Source organism: Anoplopoma fimbria, chromosome 14 (genome assembly GCF_027596085.1).
Source record: "Anoplopoma fimbria isolate UVic2021 breed Golden Eagle Sablefish chromosome 14, Afim_UVic_2022, whole genome shotgun sequence".
NCBI lineage: Eukaryota > Metazoa > Chordata > Actinopteri > Perciformes > Anoplopomatidae > Anoplopoma > Anoplopoma fimbria.
The window spans coordinates 21640802-21667669 of NC_072462.1; the positions used below are offsets into that span (position 1 = coordinate 21640802).

The window sequence follows — 26868 nt, forward strand, 5'->3', positions numbered from 1 at the left end:
CCTTAATAATTTCCCCATTGTGGGACTAATAAAGGCTTAATTATTATTATTATTATTATTATTATTATTATTATTATTATTATTATTATTATTATTATTATTATTGACCTTATAATAAACAATGATATTACCAGCTGTTACACAGTCCACTGCTAATATTATTATAAGTAGTATTATTATTTTTGTGATCCTAATAATGATATTACCAGGACAAAGAGTATTATTAACATTACTATAAGTAGTATTATTATTTTTTATTATTATTATTTTTGACCTTATAATTATTATTATTATTATTATTATTATTATTATTATTATTATTATTATTATTATTATTATTATTATTATTTTTGACAAATAAACTATTACCAGGTCAACATTACTATAAGTAGTATTATTATTTTTGACCTTAATAATTTCCCCATTGTGGGACTAATAAAGGCTTGATTATTATTATTATTATTATTATTATTATTATTATAATATTACAATGATATTATTATTATTATTATTATTATTATTATTATTTTTTATTTTTGACCTTATAATAAACAATGATATTACCAGGTCAACATTACTATAAGTAGTATTATTATTTTTGACCTTAATAATTTCCCCATTGTGGGACTAATAAAGGCTTAATTATTATTATTATTATTATTATTATTATTATTATTATTATTATTATTATTATTATTATTATTATTATTATTTTTGACCTTATAATAAACAATGATATTACCAGGTCAACATTACTATAAGTAGTATTATATTTTTGACCTTAATAATTTCCCCATTGTGGGACTAATAAAGGCTTAATTATTATTATTATTATTATTATTATTATTATTATTATTATTATTATTATTATTATTATTATTATTATTCTTGACCTTATAATAAACAATGATATTACCAGGTGTGGTATTACACCGGTTGGGAATCAATTTATGTGACGTCAGCGCGGTGGGCGGAGCTTACGTCCAGGCACCATGGCTTCGGTTGGACCCGAGGTGAGTGTTGTGAGCGTTATCTACGCTAAGCTCGTTTTACTTTCTAATTGTTTTCCGGGGCTACGGGAGTATGTTTCGGGAGAGCAGCTGGTGCACGGATGAATGGACCGTGCAGAGGTTTCGTGTTGTCGTAAATTGCCCGCTGGCAGCCCGCAGTCTCTTGCTTTTGTGCTGGACCGGAGGGCAGGAAGATGCTGCACCCCGGAACCTGAATACTCCGCCCGGCTCACTGTGCGCTGTGCTCCGATGCTCAGTTATTCATGTTCCCGGCTCACGTCACTATCCTGCTTCTGTGCAGTTTTAGCGGTTCATAATTGAATTTTTAAATAGATATTCGTGCAGTTTCCACCCATGTTGTTCTTGGTTTCCAGCCGTATTGTCTGTCACCGGCTAATTGTGTGCACTGCTGTTTAGCTAGCTGCTAGCATCCATGCTAGCTAGCAGACAGTGCACACTTTCTCAAATCCACACAAAACTGATTTTTTTAAAGGGTTAGCATCTGACTCAAATGGAAGAGGCTCATCTCCATGTGATGTGCAACAACAGTACACACTCTGCCCGGCTGATCAGTGTCCCCTGAAGCTGTGCTGTGTGTTAGCTTCATGCTCATTGATGCAGTCAGATGAAGGCAGTGCTGCCTGCAGCCTCCCATTGTAAACATATGGCGCCAGCTCTGACACCGGCTCTGATGCTCACTGCATGGTGTGTTTTCACATCTTTCTTTAGTTTTTGTTTCATTTCTCTCCTGGTGCAGCATTATCTGTGTTAGCTATCTGCAGCTATGGTATGAAGCAGTCCAGGGTTTGGCTGTAACAAGTTTCAATGTTGCACTAGTAAGGTTCATTCCCTTAAGATGGACTGATTGAACTGATGGCTTGCCTACAATGACACAGGAGTGTACAAATGTGTCAGACCTTAAGTCTTTCTTTCTTTCCCTTTTTTGAAAAAAAAAAGAAAAGGATCCAATCTTTTTCAGCAGAGGTCGCTAGAGTGATGTTACATTACATTACATTACATTACATTACAGTCATTTAGCAGACGCTTTTATCCAAAGCGACTTACAGTCAGTAGTATGTTACATATCATTCACCCATTCACACACTGATGACAGGCTACCATGCAAGGTGCCACCATCAGACTCTAACTAACATTCATCATCCAGTCCACACCGATGGCCTTCAGGAGCAACTTGGGGTTAAGTGTCTTGCCCAAGGACACATCGACTGCCGAAGCCGGGTATCGAACCACCGACCCTCTGATTGGAGAACTACCTTGCTCTCCACTACGCCACAGCCGCCCCCGTGTTGAGTTGAAGTAAAGAGAGATGTGGGACACTGAGCTCTGCAGCCGCTATTTTGCACTCATAACTCTGTCTTGTTGGATATGGTGATGTATTGACACATAGATACAATGGCCAGAAAGGGTCGGTTCACCCAAATCACAAAAAAGATTTTCACCACATACCTCTGCTGATAGTTTGGGTTGTATTTGGGTCGTATCAGTTCGCTGCACTTATTGAATTTGTATTTGTTTACTGCACTTATCCTATTCGTAGTAGTTTGTAGCACTTACTATATTCGGATTAGTCTGTTGCAATTATTGTTTTCGTAGTAATTTGCCTCTGCACTATACTTTTGCTCTGGTTTATGCTTTAAGATGCTTGTTTAAGAAAGGAGATGCACTTATGACTTCTGGTGACTAGTAGTTCTCTTGAATACCTATGTTGAATACACTTCCTGTAAGTCGCTTTGGATAAAAGCGTCTGCTAAATGACTGTAATGTAATGTATCTGTTGATATGTTAAGATACCTGTCTAAAATGTTTGCCTTTTGCTTAATACAATGGAGGAGAATGGGTTTTCATTGAAGCATTGAAAAATTAAGCTCCAATGTCTTTATTCTTTTTTTCTTTAGAAAACAATGCCCCTAAATCATCTGAACCCATCATCAGTTTTCAATGGATCTACTTTTTACCCCAAAAATAGTCCCAAATGAAAACAGGAAAGCAAGTCTGCTCAAGTTATTTATAAAGAAAAAATGTCAAGTTCCACTTTTTCTTTGCAGCACATTAATAAGTTATTTTAGAGGAAATTTAAAGTACCATCGTTAATGTTCAACAACACTCCATCATGCAGATGAAACAAATATCAGTAATTATCATATTTTAACAAAAAATGTTTATATTTCAGCTTGAGGTAAGGTCTCCTGTATATCTTTGCACTACATCAAACAGGTGTTCCTGATTTCCTGGTCACTCAGTAGACTGCGTGTGTGTGTGTGTTTGTGTGTCATTCAGCATTCAGTTCGTGTGTGCATTCAGACAGGAAACACAGCAGGAGAAGAGGTTTGGTTGAATGTCAAGCAGTTCTTTGGGCTCCTGTAGTTGAAATACATAGTGTTGAAAAGGCCATTTTTGGCCTAGCTGGCAGATGCCACCCAGCTGATGACATGTCCTCTCAGACATCTACCGAGAATTCGATCGGTATGATGGTGCTGACACATGACCAAATGGCAGACACAAACAAGCAATTATCACAAATATTTTATGATAATTGCAAAAAATAGGCATGTAGTTGTTGACCATGTTACATTCATTTAGCAAAGCCCTGCACCAGGTATGATCGATATGATGCAGTTTGCTTAATCACAAGCGTTTAGAGGAGAAATTCAATACAAATAAATAGTACAATTCTTATTTTCTATGACACTAAATAAATACACAGACTAAATAAAATCAATACTTGAATGTATGTACGAATACATTCAATTCCTGAACTTGTGTATGGATGTGATATGATTGCTATCATTGTTGTATGGCCTGCCTCGGGTTAAACCCTTTGAAAAATCAACATCAACAAATAGGTTACATAAAGAGGATTAATGCCATAGAAAATATTATAGTTTGTTTGACAGTCAGTCATAACTGAACAAGAATTGCTCAGATTTTGTTAGCTCTGACTAATGTTACAATCTCCGCTAGCACTTGCCTGATCGGTACAGCACATGTGCAACTCTCAACAGAGATTAGAAAAAAGTGAGATGAGTCACTTTTAGCTATCTCCATCAACACCTTTGGACGCAGTGCTATTTTTTTCCAGAGCTGATTATGGAAGTTGCTACCAACACCGCTTTTGCCCTCCACACTTGTCTCTTCCCGTTGCTGTTGTAGCTGAGCGTGAACCCACAGACGGGTTTTCCAACTCTGGTGTTTCATTAGTGTTTTCAAGTGTGACTGACTCACAACAAGCTTGATTGGTTGTGAACCTCTGCGTTGCTGCCCACATGGAGACGTGCTCATCTTCTTACATGGCTATCTAGCTTGGTCCAGTTTCAGAAAATGCTAATGAGCGTAGATGAGATTGACGCAGCTGTAAAGGTTGTTTTGAGTTGACGAAAGAGAACACTTCCTAAATCTGCATATTTTTTTGATCAATATAAAAAACATTAAGTTAAATGGTCCTAGCAACCACGCCTGCAGCTTCTGTGGTGAATAAAGATGAGGTCAGTTGGATGGATAAGTCTTTGGCTTATGATTGGTAAGGGCAAAACAGAACAAATAACCCTCCCAGGAAGAAATGAGCTAACACAAACACAATGTCAGGCTTAATGATTGAAGGGAAATGAAGTAGCCATACAGTCTGATTATCAGGCTATTGCAATTTTGAAAGAATAACTTCTGTATAGGACTCAGGGTCGAACCTATAGGATACATTCAAATAACAAGCAGAAGCTACAAATATGTACAATCTAAGAATTACATTTTAGTGTAGCTAGTTATCATGCTTGCATTTTACTATTAGCACCCAACACAAATTACAGCTGAGGCTAATGGGACTGTCAAAAGGTTTTGGTCATAAACCCAAGTACTGGATAAATTGAAATGTTGACCTGAAGATGGTAGATAAAAAGTTTGCATACAGTTTGTAATCAATCCTTGATGATACGCCTCAAGTTTACGTTTACATTTGGACACACCATGATCAAATTATAATTTACCTGCCCCCTATACACATTTTTACTGACTGGAGCTTGAATGCATCATCATTTTATTCATTCCCGGTACCTACAGTACTTTCAGTAGGGTAACATATCGATTTTATTTTGATTTCATGGCAATTCATCCACTAGTCCAACCGTATTTTCACTCCAAATCAAAAAGGTTAACCTCATCGTAACGCTAGAGGGAAAACCAGTAGGCTGTATACTCCCGATTATGAATGTATTTAGCAATATATTGTAGCAACCTAGCCTATCCGATAGCTGTTGAGATATTTCAGTGTGGACCAATAGACAGACAGTCTCGATATTGCATACGTTTAAATCTATGCAATCATGATGCACATCAACTTTGTTACAGTGCAACTTTGAGTCACTGCTAGATGCTAAAATGGGCACAAACATTTGTTATGCTGTAGGTAAAATGAGTTTCACATTATAGTGTTGAAAGCTCCAGTTTTTTTTTGTGTACAGGACGAGGTCGTGTCAGTCAGCAATAAGCTGTTGTTCTTTGCTCATGTTTGGCCTTCTTTTGTGTGTTGCGGGTGTTTTATAGCCTATATTGTGTTCACTGGCTTTTCACCTCTCTTTTCAACACAGTATCTAGTATCTACTGATATCTCACCATCTTTACTTTATTGTAACTCTGCCATGGTTGGTGGGAAGAACTTATTTCCCTTTTTTTTTGTGCATTGGGCCCTGCAAGTTGATAAACCTGAGCCTGTATGTCAAGACGAGGTATTTTTTTATTGTTCAGTTGTGAAACTGGATAAGCCACCAACATCTCTACATCTGCATTCCTACGTTAGTTAATACAACCCCTGAGGAAAGGACACGTATCACTTTGCAAAGTGACCAGCTACTATTCCTGTTATCAATGAATTGTGTTTAAAGCATTAATGTGAGGATTTGCTGCTTTTACTCTTATTTATGTCATTGGATTTTGGACAGACAAAGCTAATCGTTAGAAGATAAACGCAGTGAGTTCTGGGAACTTTTGATGGGCATCTCCACTATTTAATTACATTTTATAGACTACATGGATGATTGAAAAGTAATCACAGATTATTATAATGAAAAAAAAACCCACAACAGAGACCTTAAAACACTAGAAAGCCTTTGTGAAGATGCATTATGCTAAGTTGGGATACCTTTTATTCACTCAGTTCTTACTGAAATCAACAGAATAGTTTAAGTTTATCATCAGGTCCTTTTTGTGGTTTGCGTTTGTGGTTTTTTTCAGGCCTTTTCCTCAATAGCAGCTCAGTCTGCTACTTCATTTCTGTGACTTAAATATCTGTTGCACGGACTGACAGCGTCTGGGTTTTTGCTGCCTTGGAGACAAAGGACTCTCCTGTTTTAGAGGTTCAGATGTGGCCCAGTGTCCACCATTGAAAATGTTTGGCTAATCATGCTCCTCACTTACATCCGGTTTGCTTCTGGGGCTCTTACCTCTTCCATTTTCTTTGCCTCCTTCTTCAGTTGGTGCTCCTGAGATGGCTGTGCATATACATCTGCTTTGAAGCCCTAACCCCCCCCCCCCAAACGTGATTTGACTAAATGTATTTCCATCTGACACAAAAAAGAAAAAGACAGCAACAAAAAAAGAAAAGAAAGAAAATGAGTACAACTACAATTGACCTTAATACAAGCATGTGTGAGATGAAAATATTAGTAGGATATATTCCTCCAGTCTTGAATGCAGTATTTATATGGTGAGTCTGTTCCAGCGGATACCTTCAGTGGCAATGAGGTCTTCTAGTTTACAGCAATGGAGTGGTGTTACAGTTTGAACTGACTGAGCATGCTCTGTGGAGACCCTTCTGAAGAGGAGGACCGACAGAGGGAGCCACCAGGTCACATGACCGGCGAGGTGAATGTGCATGCGGGGAAAGAAAAGGAAAAGAGGAGCAATCTGTTCGACACATTCTCGCGCTCTCTTCCTCTCTCTGTTCTCCTCTTTCTCTCTCTCTCTCTCTCTCTCTCTCTCTCTCTCTCTCTCTCTCCCAAACCCACACTCTCCCTCACACACTCTCTCTCTCTCTCTCTCTCTCTCTCTCTCTCTCTCTCTCTCTCTCTCTCTCTCTCTCTCTGACGCCTTCTTCTTCTCAATGGAGGCCATGAGAAGAAAGCAGGTATGATGCTTCCTGGAGGCACACTAGGGAAAAGACATGTTGGCTTTATACTCTTCACCCTTGGTTGGCTTTGAATTGTCTGAAGAGAGACGCATAGTCTCGCTTCTCACTTCCTTTTAGCCATTTTCTATAAAAGTTACCATCAGTTGGCTCGAACGCTTGCTGTCTGCTCGTTGAGAAGGTTTCTCAGTTCTCAGTTGCTGCTACGTTATCAGCAGACTGATTGCTCTTGATTCCCGAAATCAAGGACTTAATCTTGAGGAGCAGTGTTTCCTGTTTGGTAGCAGAGAGAGATTTAAGTGTTGCTTTGCTGGATCCTGTTGAGTACAACAGCTGTATTGAGAGCAATCAGAGCATGGGAAATATGAGACAACTCAAACGTCTGACCTCCCGAAGATCTGAAAACTACCCTGAGAGTAGAATTTTGAATCTTGGACCCAACGTCCTTTCGTCATGCCATTTCTCCTATCAATCATCTGTGCTCTATCCCTCATGGTTACAATGACGTCTCAGTGGACTGGACGTTTGTGCAGCTATGTGATCAGGAAAATACTGGAACATAAGGCTGGATGCATGTTAGGCTGCGGTGTTAGATTCCATGTTTACCGGCTTTGATCTTCTGTGCAGCTTTCTGGCTGAGGGCCAGGCCTTGCATCAGTCAGTTTGCACACAATTAATCCCTGGACAGGTAAACTATTGGATAATTCGTGGATTTTATGTAAAATAGTCATCATTATTTAGTGTTGTTTTTTTTAATTGTTGTTATTTTGGTATTATTTGTACCTTTTTATATAGAAAGAAAAGAGATGACAGAAAATGAAGGGGAAAGGAAGGATGACGTGCCTGATGCAGTCTGGGATCATTGCGATAGCACGGTCAGCTTGTCAGATCATTAGATGATCACCACGAAGCCCCATAGTTGTGATTTTTGTGTTAATAATGTGCAAAACCAAGAATGTCTTTACCGAATTTCTTTATAACAGTGGTCTCCTAATATGAGGTAGTGACAGCTGAAGGGGCTGCAACATAAATCTGAGGGTCCTCGAGAAGATAGAAAAAAACAGAACAGAGAAACATTTCTGCTGCCTTTTTCATGTGAAATACTGCACAGTTTTACATCGTCAAGCCTCTGAAAATGATTAAAACGAAACAGTCTGAGAAGTGGACAAACACCCTTTCGTCAAACAGCTCACAGTCAAGGGTTCACGAGTGGACCGTTTTTAGCTGTTCTTTTTATCTCATTTGGGTGTTGGCAACACCTTGCGTGTGTGATACGTGTGTCAGCTGATAGTGTGATTTAATTTTAAGGCCTCCTGCAGTAGATCTTAAGATCACATCAGTGTGAAATATCTAGGCCTTGCCATGCGCAGGGTTCACATTATCTTGCAGGGCCAATGAATGATTGATGCATTCAGATATTTTATAACATAATATTACACATAGTCTATTAAGAGCTTATTTGTAAAAAAATACTAAGCTAATTTTTTTTTTTTTTTTTTTTTTAATGGTCCAATCTGGAATGTAAGCTCTGGGCCATTGTTGCCTTATTTTTGCAGCCATAGCTGGAGCTTTAGTTTATTCTAACATATATCCATTTTTTAATATGCTACTTAAGGTTCCTGATCAACACTCAGAGCCTCACATGTGGAGCTTCTTTCATCAGCCCGCATATCCCCTTCCACGGGCCTCCAGACCCCTTAGCTCCCCATCTAGTGGAAAACCGCTGCAATGGCCGCGTTGTGTCAGTAAACAATCTGGTTGCGAAATGGCGGAGATCTGCAGACAGGCTTCTCTGCCACCCTTCCCCCCCTTTCCTTTCTGTCTCCAGTGTGTCCGTTCCACTTTCCACCACTAGGGGGAGGGCTGAGGTTAGTGTTTTTTTTATTGTAACTGGCTCTCCTCAATCCATGGAAATAAAGAACTGAAGGACCCTTCTTCTCCTCACCCTGACATGTGCTCACTAGATGCCTTGAGATCATACACCACAGAGGATTGTCCCAGACTAGATGTTCTTTGGGAAACACCCTCAGATGTGGGGCTCCCGGCTCCCGGCCTGACCTTGTTGCTGTTTGACAAGGTGCATGTTCGTGTTCGGCTCAGGAAATCAGGGGCACATGTTTGGAGAAGGATTTGGGAACTCTGTCCTGGTGGCTCATTTAGTTGGGAAGTCGGCTTTTAGTGGTATCTGTCTCTTGCCGGTCTTGTGATTGGGAGAAAATGTTTCCTCTGCTTTCTTGAGACATTCAGATTCAGCACCTGAGTTTACCACACACTACATAAGACCCCAGCCTTTAGCAGCAAATGTGTCTGTATATCCACCTTAATTCTGCTTGGTTCGAGGGTCACATTTGGTCAAGGGGACTGTAAACCTTTCTGTTAAGTCCTAAAGGAATGCTTCTCTTCAAGGACAAACTGACATAGGAGCACTTCCCTTTGACATTTGATCTAAAATGTTGTTTAAAAGTGTGAAAACAAACGGGGATGGTTTTGACAAGCAAAGGTCGACCCAAAGAGAAAGCAAAAGCGTGGATTAATTATGTTTTTCTGTTGGGCCTCTTGTTTGTCCTTTGGGCCTTTTTTCTCCCAGAGTGAGAGAACAAGGTTGACGGTCTGCTCAGGAGGAAGAGCAAGTTTTACATTTCCTGGTGTCGCCTCTTCAAATGCTCCCTCCTGTGAGATGTAAAGACAGTCTGTGGGTGACTGAGAATTGTTTTGAAGCTTGGGCTGTGCATCTCCTGCTCTCCTGGTTGGCTGTGGTATAGAAAGAGAGAAGACAGACAATGAAAGTGCATGGGGCTCGCCCTCATTCTCTTGGCTTGCTCTATAGTCTCTGGTTCTGACAAAGACACGTTACTGGAAAGAGGTTTCAACACAGCATTCGGTTGATAAACAGAAGGTGGTTTTATTCAGATACTGATGCTTGGGCCTGACTTTTTTTTGTTTGTCAGTTGATAGAAAATGAATTGATAGCAATTTTAGATAATCGGGCAATTTTGGCAAACATTCTGCTGCTTTTCTCAGATTTGTAACATTTAGGTCAGCAACAATTATTTTCATTATCATTTAAGCAATTTTTTCAACTAGTCCATTGATCATAGTCCTGAATGGTCTTGTTTCTTCACAGCAACAACAGTTTCAGTTTCCATAGATATTAAAAGGACAAAAGCAAAAAATCCTCACAGAGAAAATTGGGTATTTTTGCTTGATAAATTACCTAAACAATGAATTGATTATGACAATTATTTCCGTCAATCGCCTAATCAATTAATTCAATACATTCAATCCATGCTGATGTCATGGATTGAATGTATTTTGTTTTTTATTGGTCAAAACAAAGGATTTAAAGAGGATAGCCTGTCCTATGGGAACTTGTGATGGGAATGTTTGACTTTTTTTAAACTAACCAATTGACTGAAAAGGTTACTGATTGAAAACAAAAAAAGAAACAAAATATTTGTTAGTTAGGAGCTCTAAATTTGTTTTCCCTTGACATGTGTTCTTTTGTCATCAGCCCGCTGGTCTAGCCAAGGGCAGCGTAGATAAAGGTGCATCCACAAAGAAAGAGGAACTTGATGCAGCAATCAACGGAGAGGAGAAACCAGGTATTAGTCAAATTCAACTTCAAAGCACTTCCATCTATGAAAACTGTTGAACATTTTAATTTGCATTATTTTAATCGTTTTTTTTTCTTCCATAGATGGAGACAACGAGATAGCTGTCAGACTGTCTTCTTCCCCTCCAGCAGAGACGATGCTTAACGGCACCGAATGCGACGCCACGAGGCAAAAGAGCCCGGCACACGGCTCTGCAACCGCCAACAACAAGACTTTGCTGTTGCTAAATGAAAATGGCACGTCGGACGTGGAGCCACCGCACGGTTCTGTTACTGGAAGCAACGGATTCATTCTCACCAAGCAGCAGCAGCAGCAGGACGGCGGCTCGGCAGCGAAGCCGGGTTCGGGAGTTTCCCCACACAGGACTAACTGGTTGCCTTCGGGCTCACCGACAGGGGGACACACGGCCAAATCTCCCCTGGCCTCGGCGTCTGGGTGTGCACAGAGTTCAGGTGCGCTAAGGACTGACCCCAGTACAGGGACTACGTCGGGACAGGAGACACCAGACACTAAGAACGGCACAGCCTCGTCTCCTGCCCCGGCTCCAGCACCCGTCACGATACATAGAGCGCGTAAGACCATGTCCAGACCTGCTGTGAGCCCGGCACAAAAGGTAAACCTTCAGGATCCTCTTTCTCTCATTACTTTCTATACTAATGTAGGGAGAAAACACCTGGATCACAATCAGTTTTTTCAGTTCATCCCAAATGTGTTGGATGAGGTTGATGTCAGGAATTTGTGCAGGCCAGTTAAGTTCTTCCAACCCTAACTGGGAAAACCATTTCTTTATGGACCTTTCTTTTTGCACGGGCGCAATGTCATGTTGAAACAGGAAGTCTTTTCCCAACTGTTGCCACAAAGTTGGTAACACACCACTGTCTAAAATTGTATCCTGTGGCTACACTGGCATGATTCCTTTAAACGGGAAGTAAGGTGCCCAGACCATGAGAAAACAGCCCCACATCAAAGTACACAATGTGTCCATATACTTTCTTTGTACAACAGTGTTGTTGAGACGAGTGTGTGCAACGTAAAATAGGGTTGCACGATTAATGGAATATTAAATGCAGTGACGATTTTGGCATCCCACAATCAAATGAACATCTTTGAAACTCCATAGTAAACTCATATGAAAACTAACATCTCTTAAACTATCAGCCAGCCGCCAGAGGTCGATCCAGATGTTTTGGCTTCACTTTTGGTGAGCTGTCATGCCTATGCACGCTCACCCTGCAGCAGCAGCCTTGGAAAAGCTTTCCTAAATGTTGCAGCTGCAGTCCAGAGTAGTAGAGTTATATAGGGTGGTATATTATATTATATTGTACTATATTACTCTTTTTGCCAAAACCAAAAATGCGCTGAATTCAGGTTAAGATGACCCTTATTTTGGCCACAATTGTGCAGCTCTAATATAAGATGATGTCATTGTCGTTAAATGCAGTGAACTGTGTTCAGTAACATCAGACATTACTAAAATACAATTGTTTTTTAAATGTTTCATGTTTTGAAAGAGAAAGAATTTGGTTCAACAATATCATAACATGTTGGTACATCAAAATAAAATTCAGCTGAAAGAGGAATCAAAACTATCGCATTTACCAGATCTACTTTCTATAAATAGGGGAATTTCTGAGCTATGCTTGTTGCAGGAGGACCTTGTTTACTGTAACACAGTGGTCTCTTGCAGTGTGATTCACAATCATGTGGACATAACATCAGGGTGAAAATTGAAATGAATGTATGACAAACGGACAATGAGCCCTCCCTGTAACACATAAACTCAAAGTAAATCCCTTGGTTAAACGATGATTATAACTTATTTTGGTTATTGTTACCTGCAGCTTCTTAACAGGGAATTAAGAGAAGCGAAGAGTGCCAAAATGGAGAAAATGGAGCCTCATGTTTCACCTGACGCTCAGAAATCCTCGCAGCAGCCCTCCGTTCAGAACCATCTACCTCAGAGTCCACCGGAAACGCCAGCTTCAGCACAAACTGCTTCATCAGCTTCACCAGCACCTCCTGCAGCTTCTACAACACCTCCGGCTCCTCCAGCTCCTGAGGATCCTCCAGATCCCCCGGCTTCTGCGGCTCCTCAAGCTTGTCCAGCTCCTCCAGCTCCAGCCAAGCTCCAACTAGGTCAGTCAGACTCCAGCAAGACATGACAGAAACTGAACTCCTGTAGAAACTCTGACTTTGCTTTATGGTTTCAAAAAAATAAGTAATCAGACCAGAACATCATCACTATTGCTGTAAACATGTGTGTCGTCCTTTTGTGCTGTAGGTCTGTACTCAGGAGGATTGTCATCCCGGAAGAAGAAGAGGAGGATGGGAATGTACAGTCTGGTTCCCAAGAAGAAAACCAAAGTGCTTAAGCAGAGGACTGTGCTGGAAATGTTCAATGAACTACAGCAGTCTGCCAAGAGCCCCCAGGTCTGTGATCCTCCCATTGATCAAAACAAACATTATTTAAAGGCATAAGAGGTAGGATCTTCCTGGACAACAATGTAAAGACTCAAGAGACATCACTCTCTTGATATTCATTTATGACCAACTAAGATTGTATGCCGGTGTCTGTATATGCAGAGACACTGCCCTCTGCCTGGATTTTCCTATTTTTCTCTGTTCGGGACGTTTTTGGACATCAACCTCCTATAAAAATGTGCGACCAGGTACAAGACCGTAAGCACACATCAAATAGGAGGCCACGAAAATGGCCGACACTTCGTAGAAAGAACCCGCAAATACAGCAAGGCGAAAAAATGGAAAAAGCTTGTTCCAAAACAAGAGTGAATTTGCTGGCAACCTCCCTAACACTCGTTGGAAAGGAGGGGCAAACTTGTTGTGTTTGGAAATTTGCAACCAACAAATCCTTCTCAGTGTGCCTTTTTAAGTGATCTCTTCATTTAGACACTCTGCCGACATCTCATTAAGACACAGAGGACTAATCAAAATCACTTTATTTGGCAGGTTTAAAATTGCACACAGACACACTTTTATTCACACATTCCACTCTTGAACGCTCTGTGAACCGTTCTTGAATGTCAGCATTCCATTTGAGATGGTTTACACCAGGTCAAGCATGTGTGTTTAAGTGGCATGTTTGTACCACACGCTCTCTTAGCTTTTTCAGTCTAATAAATTAACAAAATAAACTCCTAAAATGTAACTTGTTTTGTATTAAACCATATGCTTTCTTAGTTCAAGTTTTTCTCTTTCACCAAACTAAGACTACCTTAATGTCTTGTTAACTCATTGTAAAACACACTTAACTCAAACTCAACAGAAACAAAATAAAACTAGTCTTTCTGTCCACCCTAGTTTGGTCAAAATAAACCATTAATTCACAGATCTAGATGTGCTGGCTTTACACACGTTTCTTCCACTGTGCACTTTGTGTTAGCGCTTAGCTAGCTGCTCACAGAGCAGCGTCTCTCGTTCTTTGGAGGCAGACCATCAAATTAAAATGTCAATATTGCTCAAAAAACACCTCCCGTTGAGCTCTGCCAATAGCCAATATATTCGTCCAATCGCCCAACCCTGAAACTTATTATTCATGTTTAACTATTTAATTTAATAGACAAGGCTTAAGTAATCGCAAGCACTGGTACATGAACTGTACCTAAAGAAAAAATCTGTCTCAAACTGACGAATATCTGATCAGCTTTCAGATCTGACGTCTGATGCCAGATTTTGAATTTTGAATTCAGTTGAACCCAATTTTTTTATTTTCCAGCATATTTTTAGATTGTTGTGATCATCATCTTGTCCGCTCTTGTCTCACAGGCTAAAGAGGTAGCAAACATAAATGGCGAGAAGGTGGAAAATGCATCTGAAGAGGAAGAGTCAGAAGAGGTGGAATCTGAGGAAGAGGAGCGACAGCAGCCAACAGAAGGACCTGTCAGTGCTGTCCAGGAAGCAGCATCTGAACCCATCTCTCAGGTTGGAACAAAATATAAATGATCCGGCCATGATATGTGATCACTTTATTTTTATGTTTAAGACAGTAGTGTGTATTTGTTTTATAAAAGGTTTTAATTAAAGTAGATGGAGCTTTTCAATCTTTTGATAAAAGTCAGGCAACAACTGTGTCGGGTGGCCCTTTGGGAAAGCGATAAATCACCTACAGATTAATTAGGATCGTAAAAGGATTAGTGATGACAACATGGCATATATTGAAACATTTCAGGTGCAAGCCTTCGGATGTTTAACTTGCTGTCTGTGGGGAAACTCCCCAGGTGAGCTTATTGTCAGCTGAAAAGATTTGACGTTCCTCCGAATAGAAAACAGTACTTCCATCCAAGTATCACTGTGTGCTTCTATGCATTAGAGTGAAGCCTGTTTTCGAAATGTCATGTGCTAAACACTGGGGATAAACTTTGCCTTCCGCTTGCGGTGGAGGTGGGAGATGAGCAGGAGTCTGAAGAGTCTGGAGAAGAAGAGGGAGAGGAGGAGGGCACAGAGTCTGACTTGGTAAGACCCTTCGTTATTACTCAGCCTAACTGCTTAGGAGTATTTGATATCATCATTGATCACCTCTTTTGCGTGAAGACAAAACATTTTGAAGATCATCTCTGTATCGTCTGCCTCAGAGCACAGAGTCCAGTCTGAAGAAGAAGTTGAAAAAGAAAATAAAGAGAGACAGCGCGTGGCTCAGGCCGTCCAGGAAACGGAAGAGGAGGATAAAAGCCAAAGGTGATTGCCGCTCCTGTCACACACACACACACACACACCTGTACCTGAGTCTCTCACCTTTGGTCCACATGTTAAGCATCATTTTTTATTGGCTAAAAAAACAATACAGGTGGCTATGTAAACTAAAACAATTTTATAATAGCTTCAAGCTGATTATAAGCTCAGAAGTGCATGAAATCTAGATCGAGCACAGTTAAGCCCTGATGAAACAAGGGTTGTGCATTTGGGGGGGCAACTGTGTCTCGGAATATAGAGCGGGTCTAACCTATAACACTCAACCTGGACTTCAGGATGAACCGATTCGAATTTGAAATAACATTTTTTGCCAACTAAAGAATTCATATTCTAATAATGTCAATTTCACACAAATGTTTAAGAGGATAAAATGATGCAGTGATGACCTTTTTGACAGACATGGATGTAAACTGCACCATGACATGGTCACATGGTTGTTGGAGGCATACAAACCTGGTTTTAGGGTGACTTCATAAGACATGGCAACACAGACAGTCGAAGCTTCTATCGGAAACCTCAATCAAAGCATTAAATGTAACATCTGTTATAGTGACCGTCCTATCCATAAAGTAAACTACTCTATGGAGGGCGGAGCAAAGTTCTGGTGAGCAGGCGTATGAAGAACAGGGTGTCAAAAAAGAGACGACAAACTGGTTTGTAGTTAAAGACATTAAATTAATTTGTTGTTTGTGCTGACGACCGTTGCCCAGCGCGTGAACATGCAGCTCCACCAGAAACATCTCTAGTAAACTCATTCAACTCAGACAGTGTGAGTTAGTCTCACCTGTTCAACTGGTTTATAGATTTCTGTATTTCTTAATTGTGTTGTCATGCAGATTTTTGTTTTTACATGTCTCACTTTCTTTCAAACACCAACATGAGAATGATTTGATTGACTGTAGCATCGTTTTCTATATTTCTGTGACTTGTTTGAACGCGATAGTAAACTAAGAGTGAAGCATTTTCTTACTGATGGCTGTGGTTTTGCTCAGAACTGGAAGCAGTGGATCAGCCTCAGGCTTCAGCTCAGGCTTCAGCTCAGGCTTCAGCTCAGGCTTCAGCTCAGGCCGAGCTGGGTGATGGGAAGGAGCGCACGCAGATTTCCTCACCCGAGCCCGTCAACTTCAACAAGCCCCAAGAGCCAACGGTTCCCTCACAGAACAAAGGTGAGATAAGAAGAAATGAGGAAACGTGTTACACTGATAATTATTAGTGTTGAAATGTTTCCACCACTTACAATAATTATGTTTTATTACTATATCTAATGTTAATTTAAATGTGTTTAGTCAATTATGTAGAACAAGGTTTCCCATAAGCATAACAGACCAAAAGAAAGTCCACTCCACCAGCATCATGCATCATTTTATATTTTTTATATTGTAAATCTGTGTGTCAGAAACACATTTTGGTGTCCACAGACCACTGACTGTCTGGTGCATCATACTGGTCACTTTCGATTCAAACAAACTTTACTTTTCCAAGGTGTTTATTTGTTTTCCTGTTGATATCACAGCTGTTCCTACTCAGAGCAGCAGACTGTCCGTCAGTATGGCTTGGTTCAATATTTGTTTGGTACCAATAAAAAGATTTTTGAAGCACTATCGAAAAATCGTCAGGTTTGAAACTTTGCATGGAATGCCTGGTCAGATCTGTAATCTTGTTTACTTATTCTGTGATTTGAATTAGAATTTGGTGAATTTGAGTCTATTTCCTTTAAGTATGTTAATAAGTAAGTGAAACATTGTGCAGATGCTTATGTTTAGACATCATTTAGAACAAAATAAGTTTGAGTCCTCGTTGGATGATATATTGCTACATTTGCAGTCAATGTATGATTTAGTGCATCGGGTCCTTCTGCTGATTTTAACTGAAACTAAAATAAATTGATACTGAAGTTAATGAAGGTAACATCTGACTTTGTGTGTTTGCAGAAATTTCAGGGTCAGCGATCGAGGAGGCCCAGGAGCTTCCGCTTTGCAGCTGCCGCATGGAGACGCCCAAGAGTCGAGAGATTCTCACGCTGGCAGACAGGAAGTGCATGGCCACGGAGAGTGTTGACGGACAGCTGACCCGCTGCCAGGGTGCCATACTGAAACATGAAATGATGCGTCCCTCCAACTCTGTTCAGCTGCTGGTTCTGTGCGAGGACCACCGCAACGGCATGGTGAAGCACCAGTGCTGCCCCGGCTGTGGCTTCTTCTGCAGGGCTGTGAGTGATCACTGTCTTTTATTAATGTCAGGGCTTCAGCTGCAGATTGATCATGTCTCACTGGATGTGGATGAACACGGGGCCGCTGTCAAGGGCAGAGTCTACTAAGTGTAGAGCAACTTATGCAACCCATTGTTCTTACATATTAACAGCAATTAAAACTACAAAATCCAGTTTTTGAGTTTCCTGTGAATTAAACACACAAGGATAAAGAAAATAACATTTAAAGGTGCTGAATTCCAAATTCAGAGCATTTTGTATCTATGAATGAAGAATTGCCTACAACATATTATTTTGGTTTGTATATTTTCACTTAACAATTATTCAGAAATATTAGCATATATAAATTAATTTATATTACAATCAGTAATTGCAGCCATAAAGTGGGGTTTTAGAGAAACCAGACTATGTAAACTCATGCTTTTGATTTTCTGCCTTAACTTCTCCTAGTAATCTGGTTTCTTCTGTGAACACCGTTTATAGTGAAGACTATTGGGTTTCCCTTACAGAGTCTTATTTGCTTTTTGTTGTGCAGGGGACCTTCATGGAGTGCCAACCAGACCTCAGCATCTCTCACCGTTTCCATAGTGCTTGTGCCTCGGTGCTGAAAGGTCAAAGCTTCTGTCCCCACTGTGGAGAGGAGGCCAGCAAGGCCAAGGAGGTCACCATCGCCAAGGCCGACACCACCTCCACCGTTCCCCCCGTGCTCACACATGGACCTGCCACGCCCGGGGTCCCCGAGGGCCGAGCAGACACCACCACTGGCAGGTAAAGTACCACCTAGGGGGTCAGAATGGGCAGGAAGTTACCTGACATGATTATCAAAGGGTGTATGATGTTCATGTCAGGAGAAAATAATACTTAGTAGCCTCCTGTTTAATATGTATGAACAATTTAAGGGCAGCATAAAATATCGAGCCCAAAAGAAAAGTCAGTCATGCACTGCACTCCTGAAGTACTCTGTCCTTTTTCCCCCAGCTCCTCTCGTCTGGCTGTGGGGGCTGAAGTCAGCGGCAGGGCCGACAGCTCGCTGTCTATTCGTTCTGCACACGGACTGGACACCTCTGCCATTCCTGGTTCATCCAGGACCTCAACACTGCTGGCTGGGTTGGGGACAACGGTGCCACCTGCAGTCCCTCAAGGACCACCTAAAGAGACACTAGAGAGCATCCTGGTGGCACTAGACACAGAGAAGTTCGTTCTAACACCAGACTGTCATCATGATTTATCTGAATGACCAAAGAGCCCGTAGCTTTTAGACAAACATGGACAACCTACTAACTTTTAGTTAACTTTTTTCTTGTGTGTGTTACAGGCCAAAGAAGCTGCGTTTTCACCCCAAACAGCTTTACCTCTCAGCCAAACAGGGAGAACTCAAGAAGGTCTTGCTCATGTTGGGTATGGTAACCTTGCCTCATCAATCATGTTCTACATAAAATCTTTTTTTTGTCTTTTCTTTGTATGCATCTAACACTTGTGCAACAATTTTATGCTAATTATTTTTCTCCATCTAACTTTCAGTGGACGGTATCGACCCTAACTTTAAGATGGATACTCAGAACAAACGCACCCCTCTCCACGCTGCAGCAGAGGGGGGATACAAAGACATCTGCCACATGCTAGTACAGGTAAGAGTCTTTTACTGGTTGTCTTTCAGTGCAGCCCTGTACTTACTCCTGTGGTCATGAATAAGGTTGATTTAGAAGCCTAGTTTGATGTTTTAAGTTGATAAATGTCATACTATGTCTCTTAAAAAATGATACTTAAGATACTTTAGGACTATGGCAAGCTCTATTGAGTTCTTTAACCGGTGTCTGACGTATGCCAATTCAGGCGGGAGCAAATTTGGACATGTGTGACGAAGATCAGCGGACGCCACTGATGGAGGCCTGTGAGAACAACTACATGGAGACGGTCCAGTACCTGCTGAGAGCTGGAGCCAGTGCTACGCACAAGGTTAACATGCATCTAGTTTTTCTTTCATCAGCCAACTACAGTGATGAATAATTTGACTTTTTAATTTTTTGGCAGCGGTCATACTGGTGCTTTTTGTCAAAATGAAATACAAAAAACTGCAAATAAGGATGTTAAAGTGACATTAATTATTTTATCACGTGAATAAATGTATATGAATAGAAACTGTCAATAACTGAAAATGAATAATTGATTCTCTGCTGCCCTCAGGATGTTGAAGGATTCACATGTCTCCATCTAGCGGCAAAGTCTGGCCATTACAACATTGTAGAGCACCTTCTGTCCACAGGACTAATCAACATCAACTGTCAGGTTGGTACAGTTTCACATTTTCCAGTCATTTTGATCCTCTCAGTGGTTTCAGGTTTATTATAGTCTTGATATGAGACATGAGCTTTTGCTCAAGGATGTTATCACCACCACCTTATCATTCAGTAGCATTTGATGCTGCTGTCCAATCATGTTCTCCGCTAGCTGATCACATGTCTGGCTGTGTGACCATACATAGATGCACATGTCTGATAAGGTAGCGAACAGCTGATTGTTAAGAATGCCTTAGCAGAGTTCAGAAATTAGTTCATGACATTTGACTGTAAGACTTGAGAGCTCAGTTAACTAATGAGATAAGTCTTTAAGGCTTTATGCTAAGCTAAGGTAAGCTAACAGGTAGCTGGCAATTTTAATAATTCAAGGATAATTTAGCATCCAGACATTAGAGTGGCAAAAACATATTTAAAGTCTTGCACTAACATTACCTCAATTATTGTTTAATAATAATTCCAACTTAGGTTAAACTATTTTGGCTGAAGATGCTAGAGAGATGATCTGAGATCTGTTAGCATAAAGAAAAAGGTTCAAATCTTCTCAAAATTGACTTTTGTAGTAAATTGAAATCTCCATCAGCTGCTAGGTTCACATTCAGCAAATAATCAGTTTATTTCAGATGTTCAGTTTATCAAACATTGTCAAAACACTTGGCTCCGAGGAAAGATCTGCAGTTTGATGGAACAGACTAAAATAACTTTATTTGATTGGAGAGTGGCTCCATTTAATGTTTTTCTAAAGTTGTACAGAGTATTTAAATGTAAATGTTCTGTATCGACTGTTTGCTTCCTTCAAATGCACTTTGATGAGGGTATATTAGATATAGACGGGTGAGGTGGTTATGCAGAGCTCAGAGAAAGTACTGAACTGCGTCTGACGCGTCTTTGTTTGGAATGCCTGACTCTGCTGCAAGAAGGTATCCATTAGGGCAGTGAATTTGGATGAACAAAGTGGGTAAAAGTGCCGTCATGTAGGTAGTAATGTTTCAGCTTCGCTAATCAGTTTGCTGAGCTTGAAAGTATTATCTTTCCCTCAGGATGATGGAGGTTGGACAGCCATGATCTGGGCGACAGAGTACAAGCATGTGGACCAGGTGAATCTGCTTCTGTGCAAAGGAGCTGACATCAACATCAGGGACAAGGTTGGCTCAGGAGTCTGTCCACTCTTTGTGTCACTTGCTTTACACAGAATCAAATATTGTGTAATTGCTGGTTTGTGTTGTTCTGTTGTCTAGGAAGAGAACATCTGCCTTCACTGGGCAGCGTTCTCAGGCAGCGTGGAGATCGCTGAGCTGCTCCTGAACGCCCGCTGTGACCTGCAGGCTGTCAACGTCCACGGAGACTCTCCTCTGCACATCGCTGCTCGGGAGAATCGCTTAGAATGCGTCACGTGAGTTACTGCCTCCAGGAAAAAAATAAAGCTTCGAGAAAAAATTAAATAAGTAGCTTTTTGAACTGTAGTTTAAAACAAGATTTGATTCAAAAGATTAAAAATAAAGCTGTTCAGAAGCGGCTTGTTGTTGTTGATCAGAGAAATGTGGTCTCCTCAGGCTTTTCCTGGGTCGAGGAGCAGATGTGTTTCTGAAGAACCGCGAGGGAGAAACTCCTCCAGACTGCTGCAGCCACAACTCCAAGGCCTGGGCGACCCTGCAGGCCAACAGGAGGGAGAAGGACGCCAAGAGCAACAGGCTCTCTCGAGTGGAGGAAAAAGTCCTTCAGAGGTGGAACACTGCAGTTTTCACCCCAGCATTTGACCATCAGATTTTTTTTTTGGCTTGTAAATCTTTGACAGCCCCTAACCAACGTGTTCTCCGTTCACAGTGATATAGGTCTGGGGCAGGAGAGGGTTCCCCTTCCCTGTGTCAACTCTGTCGACAGTGAACCTTACCCAGATGACTACAAATACATCCCGGAAAACTGTGTCACCTCCCCCATGAACATCGACAGGAACATAACACACTTACAGGTGAGTTAGAAACCATTTCATCAGGTATTCTTAAGGAAACTGTGATTGGCAGTGTGAGGTGACCAATAAAAGCTTATCTTCTTAATCCACAGTACTGTGTTTGTAAAGAAGACTGTTCGACAAGTATCTGCATGTGTGGGCAACTCAGTCTGCGCTGCTGGTACGACAAGGTAAGAGATTCACGCAGAGTCACACTCACACACACACACACACACACACACACACAGTCTTCATTTAACAAGATGCATCAGAAAGTATGTGGCCGACCGAACCAGCCTAAACCATGAAAATGTATATATGACATATAAATATATCATGCAGTCTTGATGACCATGAGGGCTTTATCCTGCGCATACTGTAGCTACATCTTAATATATGTATTTTTTGTTGTGTTTAGAGAGGTTGTCTTCTACCTGAATTCTGCCGTGAGGAGCCTCCTCTCATCTTTGAGTGCAACCATGCGTGCTCCTGTTGGAGGACTTGCAAGAATCGCGTAGTGCAAAATGGAATCAGGTATTCAAACTTCATCTCAATGTGTATACAAAGAAGAAAAACGTTCTGTAACTAAATCTACTGAAGGTTATCTGTCAGGTTAATTCTGTTTTTGAATGCCTGACAGTTCTTACAACTTTGTTGGTGGTAGAATTGTGCGAGGATGTCTCGTTGTAACTATCTTACATAGTTAAGGCTGGGAGGTCTATAAATGTAAGGGAATAATTTGAAATTGTTACGTTAAAGATGTTGTGTATCTTCCAGGACCAGGCTTCAGCTCTTCAGGACCAGTAAGAAGGGCTGGGGTGTCCGTGCAGTACAGGACATACCACAGGGGACCTTTGTATGCGAGTAAGTCCTGTTCACAAATAAAACTGTTTATATTTCACCTTTCATATTTGAGCCACAAATGCAGCCACAGCTGGCATCCTTGCTGATCTGTCAGTGATGTTTTATTTATTTGGGCAAAACACAGAACAGGCATGATGTGTCACTTTCCCCCCAATTTACAAACCTGCTACTCTCACACATGCAGTGTCTGCATCTCCTGACAGAAGGTAGCAGCTTTTTCCCAGTCAGAAGTGCTGTCAATGTCACTGGGGTGTTCTGCTGTTGTGCCAGTCACTAGACTACTAATGCATTGTAACTATGTTTGACAGCTTTTAATTTTTTTTAATAACAACATTCAGAGTTCGTGTGCCACCTCAAAAAAGGTGTTGGCTAACACCAATAAAACACTTCTCGGTATATTTTGATTCCTGATCCAAACCTTGGTTTAATAAAAAGTTGCTATGTTGTTTTATCACGAGCACAGTAACTTCAAGGATAAGTCAAGTCAGAATTATTCATATAGCCCAATATCACAAATTTGCCTCAAGTGGATTTACAGTCTGTACAAATAATGCATATAACCGGAGCAGTAATAGCAGTGGTAACAAAAGCAGAAATAATAACAACAAAATGATTAAAAAGGCATGTTAATGTCCTAAAACAGCTGGTCACTGTACTTTTACACAAACATCACTCAAACAGGAGGAAATACATTGGGGGCTAAATTCAGTAGCAGATTATTACACATTTGGTGATGTGTTAATGGTGATGAAGGAACATGTCATCCAGAGCAACAGTGTGGCTTATTGATGTGTTGTTAATAGTTTTTTGAGTTCCATGTCAGCCTTTCTTTCTCGAATGTCCTTCATCACTATTGTGTTAATCATTTGATAGTCCATTACATTTGCATTGAATGCATTAAATAAATACAATAAAACAATCCATTTGGCAATTAATAATTACAGTTCCTTATTCCTTCTGTAGAAGTAATACTTTAACAACAATGTGATAGACATATTTTTTTTTTTTTTCATTTTTGTTTGTCTCTGCTTTAACATTTGAGATCATGTTATGTGTAAGCAGCATCACAAACAATGTAATCAATTCCAACTCAAAGTATCCACCGTCAACCGTCAAGTACACATAAAAAAAGAAATTCTGGAGGATTCACTGAAGCCATGTAAAATATGTGTTTTTTTAGTCCCTTATGTTAACCTCACTGTTGGTTCGTGTGCCATTTTGTTTTCTTAACTTTTTTGTTGGTTTGTTTGTTGGTCTAGCCGGTCTTTGCCGATTGGTTAAAGTTATTACAGAAAAAAAGGCTTTTTTATTTTGTGCTGTCTGTCTAAGAAACAACTTAACATTCTAATATTTCTCACTGCTTATTGAAAAGAGTCAGGGGACGCATGTACATCAAAGCAGAATTATAAAGCCTGACGTCATCATTGATGTCTTGATAAACTGAGTAAAATATATTTTAAAATACATATACATATGTAATACATACAGTTAATCATCCACTCACTCACTCACTCATGATTTTATAAAATCAAAAGCTAATATTGTTCAGTGTTGAATAATGTGTGTGTGTGTGTGTGTGTGTGTGTGTGTGTGTGTGTGTGTGTGTGTGTGTGTGTGTGTGTAATGTTATTTATGTGATTAAAAAATAACCTTTTGGGTTCAACATTTTAAAATGTTTGAAAATACATGAAAGGTTTACCAGCAGGGAGGCTAAATCTTTGAAGCTCAGTATCTCAGAACTGCAGTCTTTGATAATAAAACCATAAAAATTCCACGTCCATGAGATCTTGACGTGTGGTAAACAGCATCAGCATTAAAACATGTCAGTGATGTCTACAGCTACTGACGGGTCGCCTGCTTTTGAACAGGTACGTAGGTGAGATCATCTCGGAAGCAGAAGCAGAAATGAGGCAGAATGACACTTACCTGTTCAGCCTGGATGATAAGGTAAAGTACCGATGTGTTATTATACTGAAAACATCGTCTATAATAATTAAAACCTTCACTCTGATAGTTTCCTACTTACTACTTAATCATTAAGTGTGTAGTAGCTGTTTACTTTGGGATTTCTTCCCGTGCAGAATTCTTTCACCTGTGCACTTGCAGCCTTTTTCTAGTTTCTAGCTCATTTATCTTCCTTTACAGCCACAAGATCTATACTGCATCGATGCTCGTTTCTATGGAAACATCAGCCGCTTCCTCAATCACATGTGCGAGCCCAACTTGTTTGCCTGTCGAGTGTTCACAACGCACCAGGACCTTCGTTTCCCACACATTGCCTTCTTTGCCAGTGAGAACATCAAGGCTGGAGAGGAGCTTGGGTAACATTTTATTTATTTTTTACCAATAAAAAGAAAGAAATGTTTATTTTCAACCCTGGAAGTACGATTAATGACAGTACTTTTCTATAATAATTAGCTCTCTCACCCCCCCCTCTCAGATTTAATTACGGCGACCACTTCTGGGAAGTCAAAAGCAAGTTGTTCAGCTGCGAATGCGGCTCTTCCAAGTGCAAGTACTCGTCGGCGGCCATGGCGTCACTGCAGGCGGACAGCACACCGGATGGCCAACAGCAGCCCAGTGCATCACCTGACACCAGCTCTTCCAACAGTCCCTCCAGTCCTTCCTAAAAAAGAACCCCTCCTCACACTAAACTCAACCACATGTACACACAGCTGATGGGACAAATAAGGACACCTGTGCAATGCACCTGTCTGAACTTTTATCAATGAACTTGTACTGTATCTCCACTTCTGATTCAAACCATGGACCTTCGTGAGAACCCGTTAAAAAGTTGTCACACAGAACCAGATGCACAATCAAATCCTGGAAGAACTTACTGCTCCTTTATTCCACCTTGTGTACCATGAACAGCAGGGGGCAGAGTCATCACGCACAGCAAACACATGGGGACAATACAAAGACAGTCTGTAACGTCATACATAATGTCACACATGACTTTACTGGGAAGGAGAATTGTGCATTTTGTCTTTTTTTTTTTTAAGGTGGGTTGAAATTGTTAAATGGCTTTTTCTATTGAGTCATGATCAAGGAACTTTGGGGTCGGGATGAGGGTCTCGTCTTTTGGGAAGACAACCTCAGCGTACAGCTGGGAGTTTAACTTGTTTGACCATTTGCGGTCATTTATCATGAACCATTCCAGCAAGATTAGCTGATAAATATTGAACTATGTTGCCACTTCTTTGTGTCACTTCATCTTTGTTGCAGTGTTTGAACAGACATCTTCAACATTTGCCACCTTAGTTGATTATGAATTGACGAATTACCTGAAATGATGGGAATGACAGGGGCGTGGTGCAAAAAAGTGGACTGTTTTTTTTTATGCTACTCAAGCGAGTATAGATTGTCTGAGAGAAAGATGCTGTACCATTCCTCAAAAGCGAGGGCGTTTCTAGTCTGAATAAATTGGTTGACCGTTTTATTAAGCATGCTGCCACAGTTGTGGAAGAATTGATTAAACTAAATTAGAGTTTAAAACAAGAAAAAATGGTGCTGACAAAGGTTTTTACTTTTGTTTTCCTTTTTATTACCCAAGTGAACATAGTTTGTAAGATAAGAGAACGTTTTACGTTTTTTTATGTTTAATTTTAACTCCACTTTTCTAAGAGTAGTTACTGTAGTCGGGCTATTTTTGTTTCATGGTTTTGCCGCCAGAAGCCAACCAGTCTTTTTAAATGTTGTTAGTAAAGCAGTGACTGTCTTGAAAGGTATAAATGAAAAAAAGGTTATAAAAATGCAATTCATAACGTTCTGTTACATATTTCTGGACCGTGAACCATCCATCTAATTGGTTGTATCTTTTTCAATAAATTTACTACTAATGCATTTATTCTGATACGCCTTACTTGTTGCAGTTTTTCTTGGAAGGCAAGCCTGTTTGCTAAAATGTTACCTGAAAACGTTGCAGAATTTGAAAATTCCATTGCCTCTTTCTCCAGCTCTGTCATTTTGCAGATTTTCTTCAGGTCCAGTGAGGAATACTTTTTAGCTCCTTATCTTGTCAACCACAAACGCATCACGGGAGGATCTTCAAACTGAAGCCTGCAGTCAGTTTGACCCTGAACAAAC

The 26868-nt window shown here is 40.4% G+C and overlaps 1 protein-coding gene across 1 annotated transcript; it reads left to right on the forward strand.

Annotated features, from left to right (window-relative positions):
- The first annotated feature begins 976 nt into the window (after nucleotides 1-976).
- ehmt1b (euchromatic histone-lysine N-methyltransferase 1b) lies at nucleotides 977-26625 on the forward strand. Its single transcript, XM_054612348.1, has 26 exons — nucleotides 977-1013; nucleotides 10655-10745; nucleotides 10841-11370; nucleotides 12599-12893; nucleotides 13039-13187; nucleotides 14541-14696; nucleotides 15156-15227; nucleotides 15347-15449; nucleotides 16457-16630; nucleotides 17396-17673; nucleotides 18209-18441; nucleotides 18652-18867; nucleotides 18989-19071; nucleotides 19195-19301; nucleotides 19507-19629; nucleotides 19858-19959; nucleotides 21008-21112; nucleotides 21206-21360; nucleotides 21521-21691; nucleotides 21792-21936; nucleotides 22029-22106; nucleotides 22334-22449; nucleotides 22693-22779; nucleotides 24648-24726; nucleotides 24925-25100; nucleotides 25220-26625. The coding sequence occupies exons 1-26, from the start codon at nucleotides 993-995 to the stop codon at nucleotides 25407-25409; spliced, it is 4035 nt and encodes a 1344-aa protein (XP_054468323.1). The 5' UTR covers nucleotides 977-992; the 3' UTR covers nucleotides 25410-26625.
- Nucleotides 26626-26868: the final 243 nt, after the last annotated feature.

Bases quoted from the DNA above. Each gene is read 5' to 3' on its own strand.
- ehmt1b (XM_054612348.1), top strand. From the start codon at position 993: ATGGCTTCGGTTGGACCCGAG. The intron at 14,697-15,155 runs GTTGGAACAAAA...CTTGCGGTGGAG, and splicing joins CATCTGAACCCATCTCTCAG to GTGGGAGATGAGCAGGAGTC. The intron at 24,727-24,924 runs GTAAAGTACCGA...CTTCCTTTACAG, and splicing joins TGTTCAGCCTGGATGATAAG to CCACAAGATCTATACTGCAT.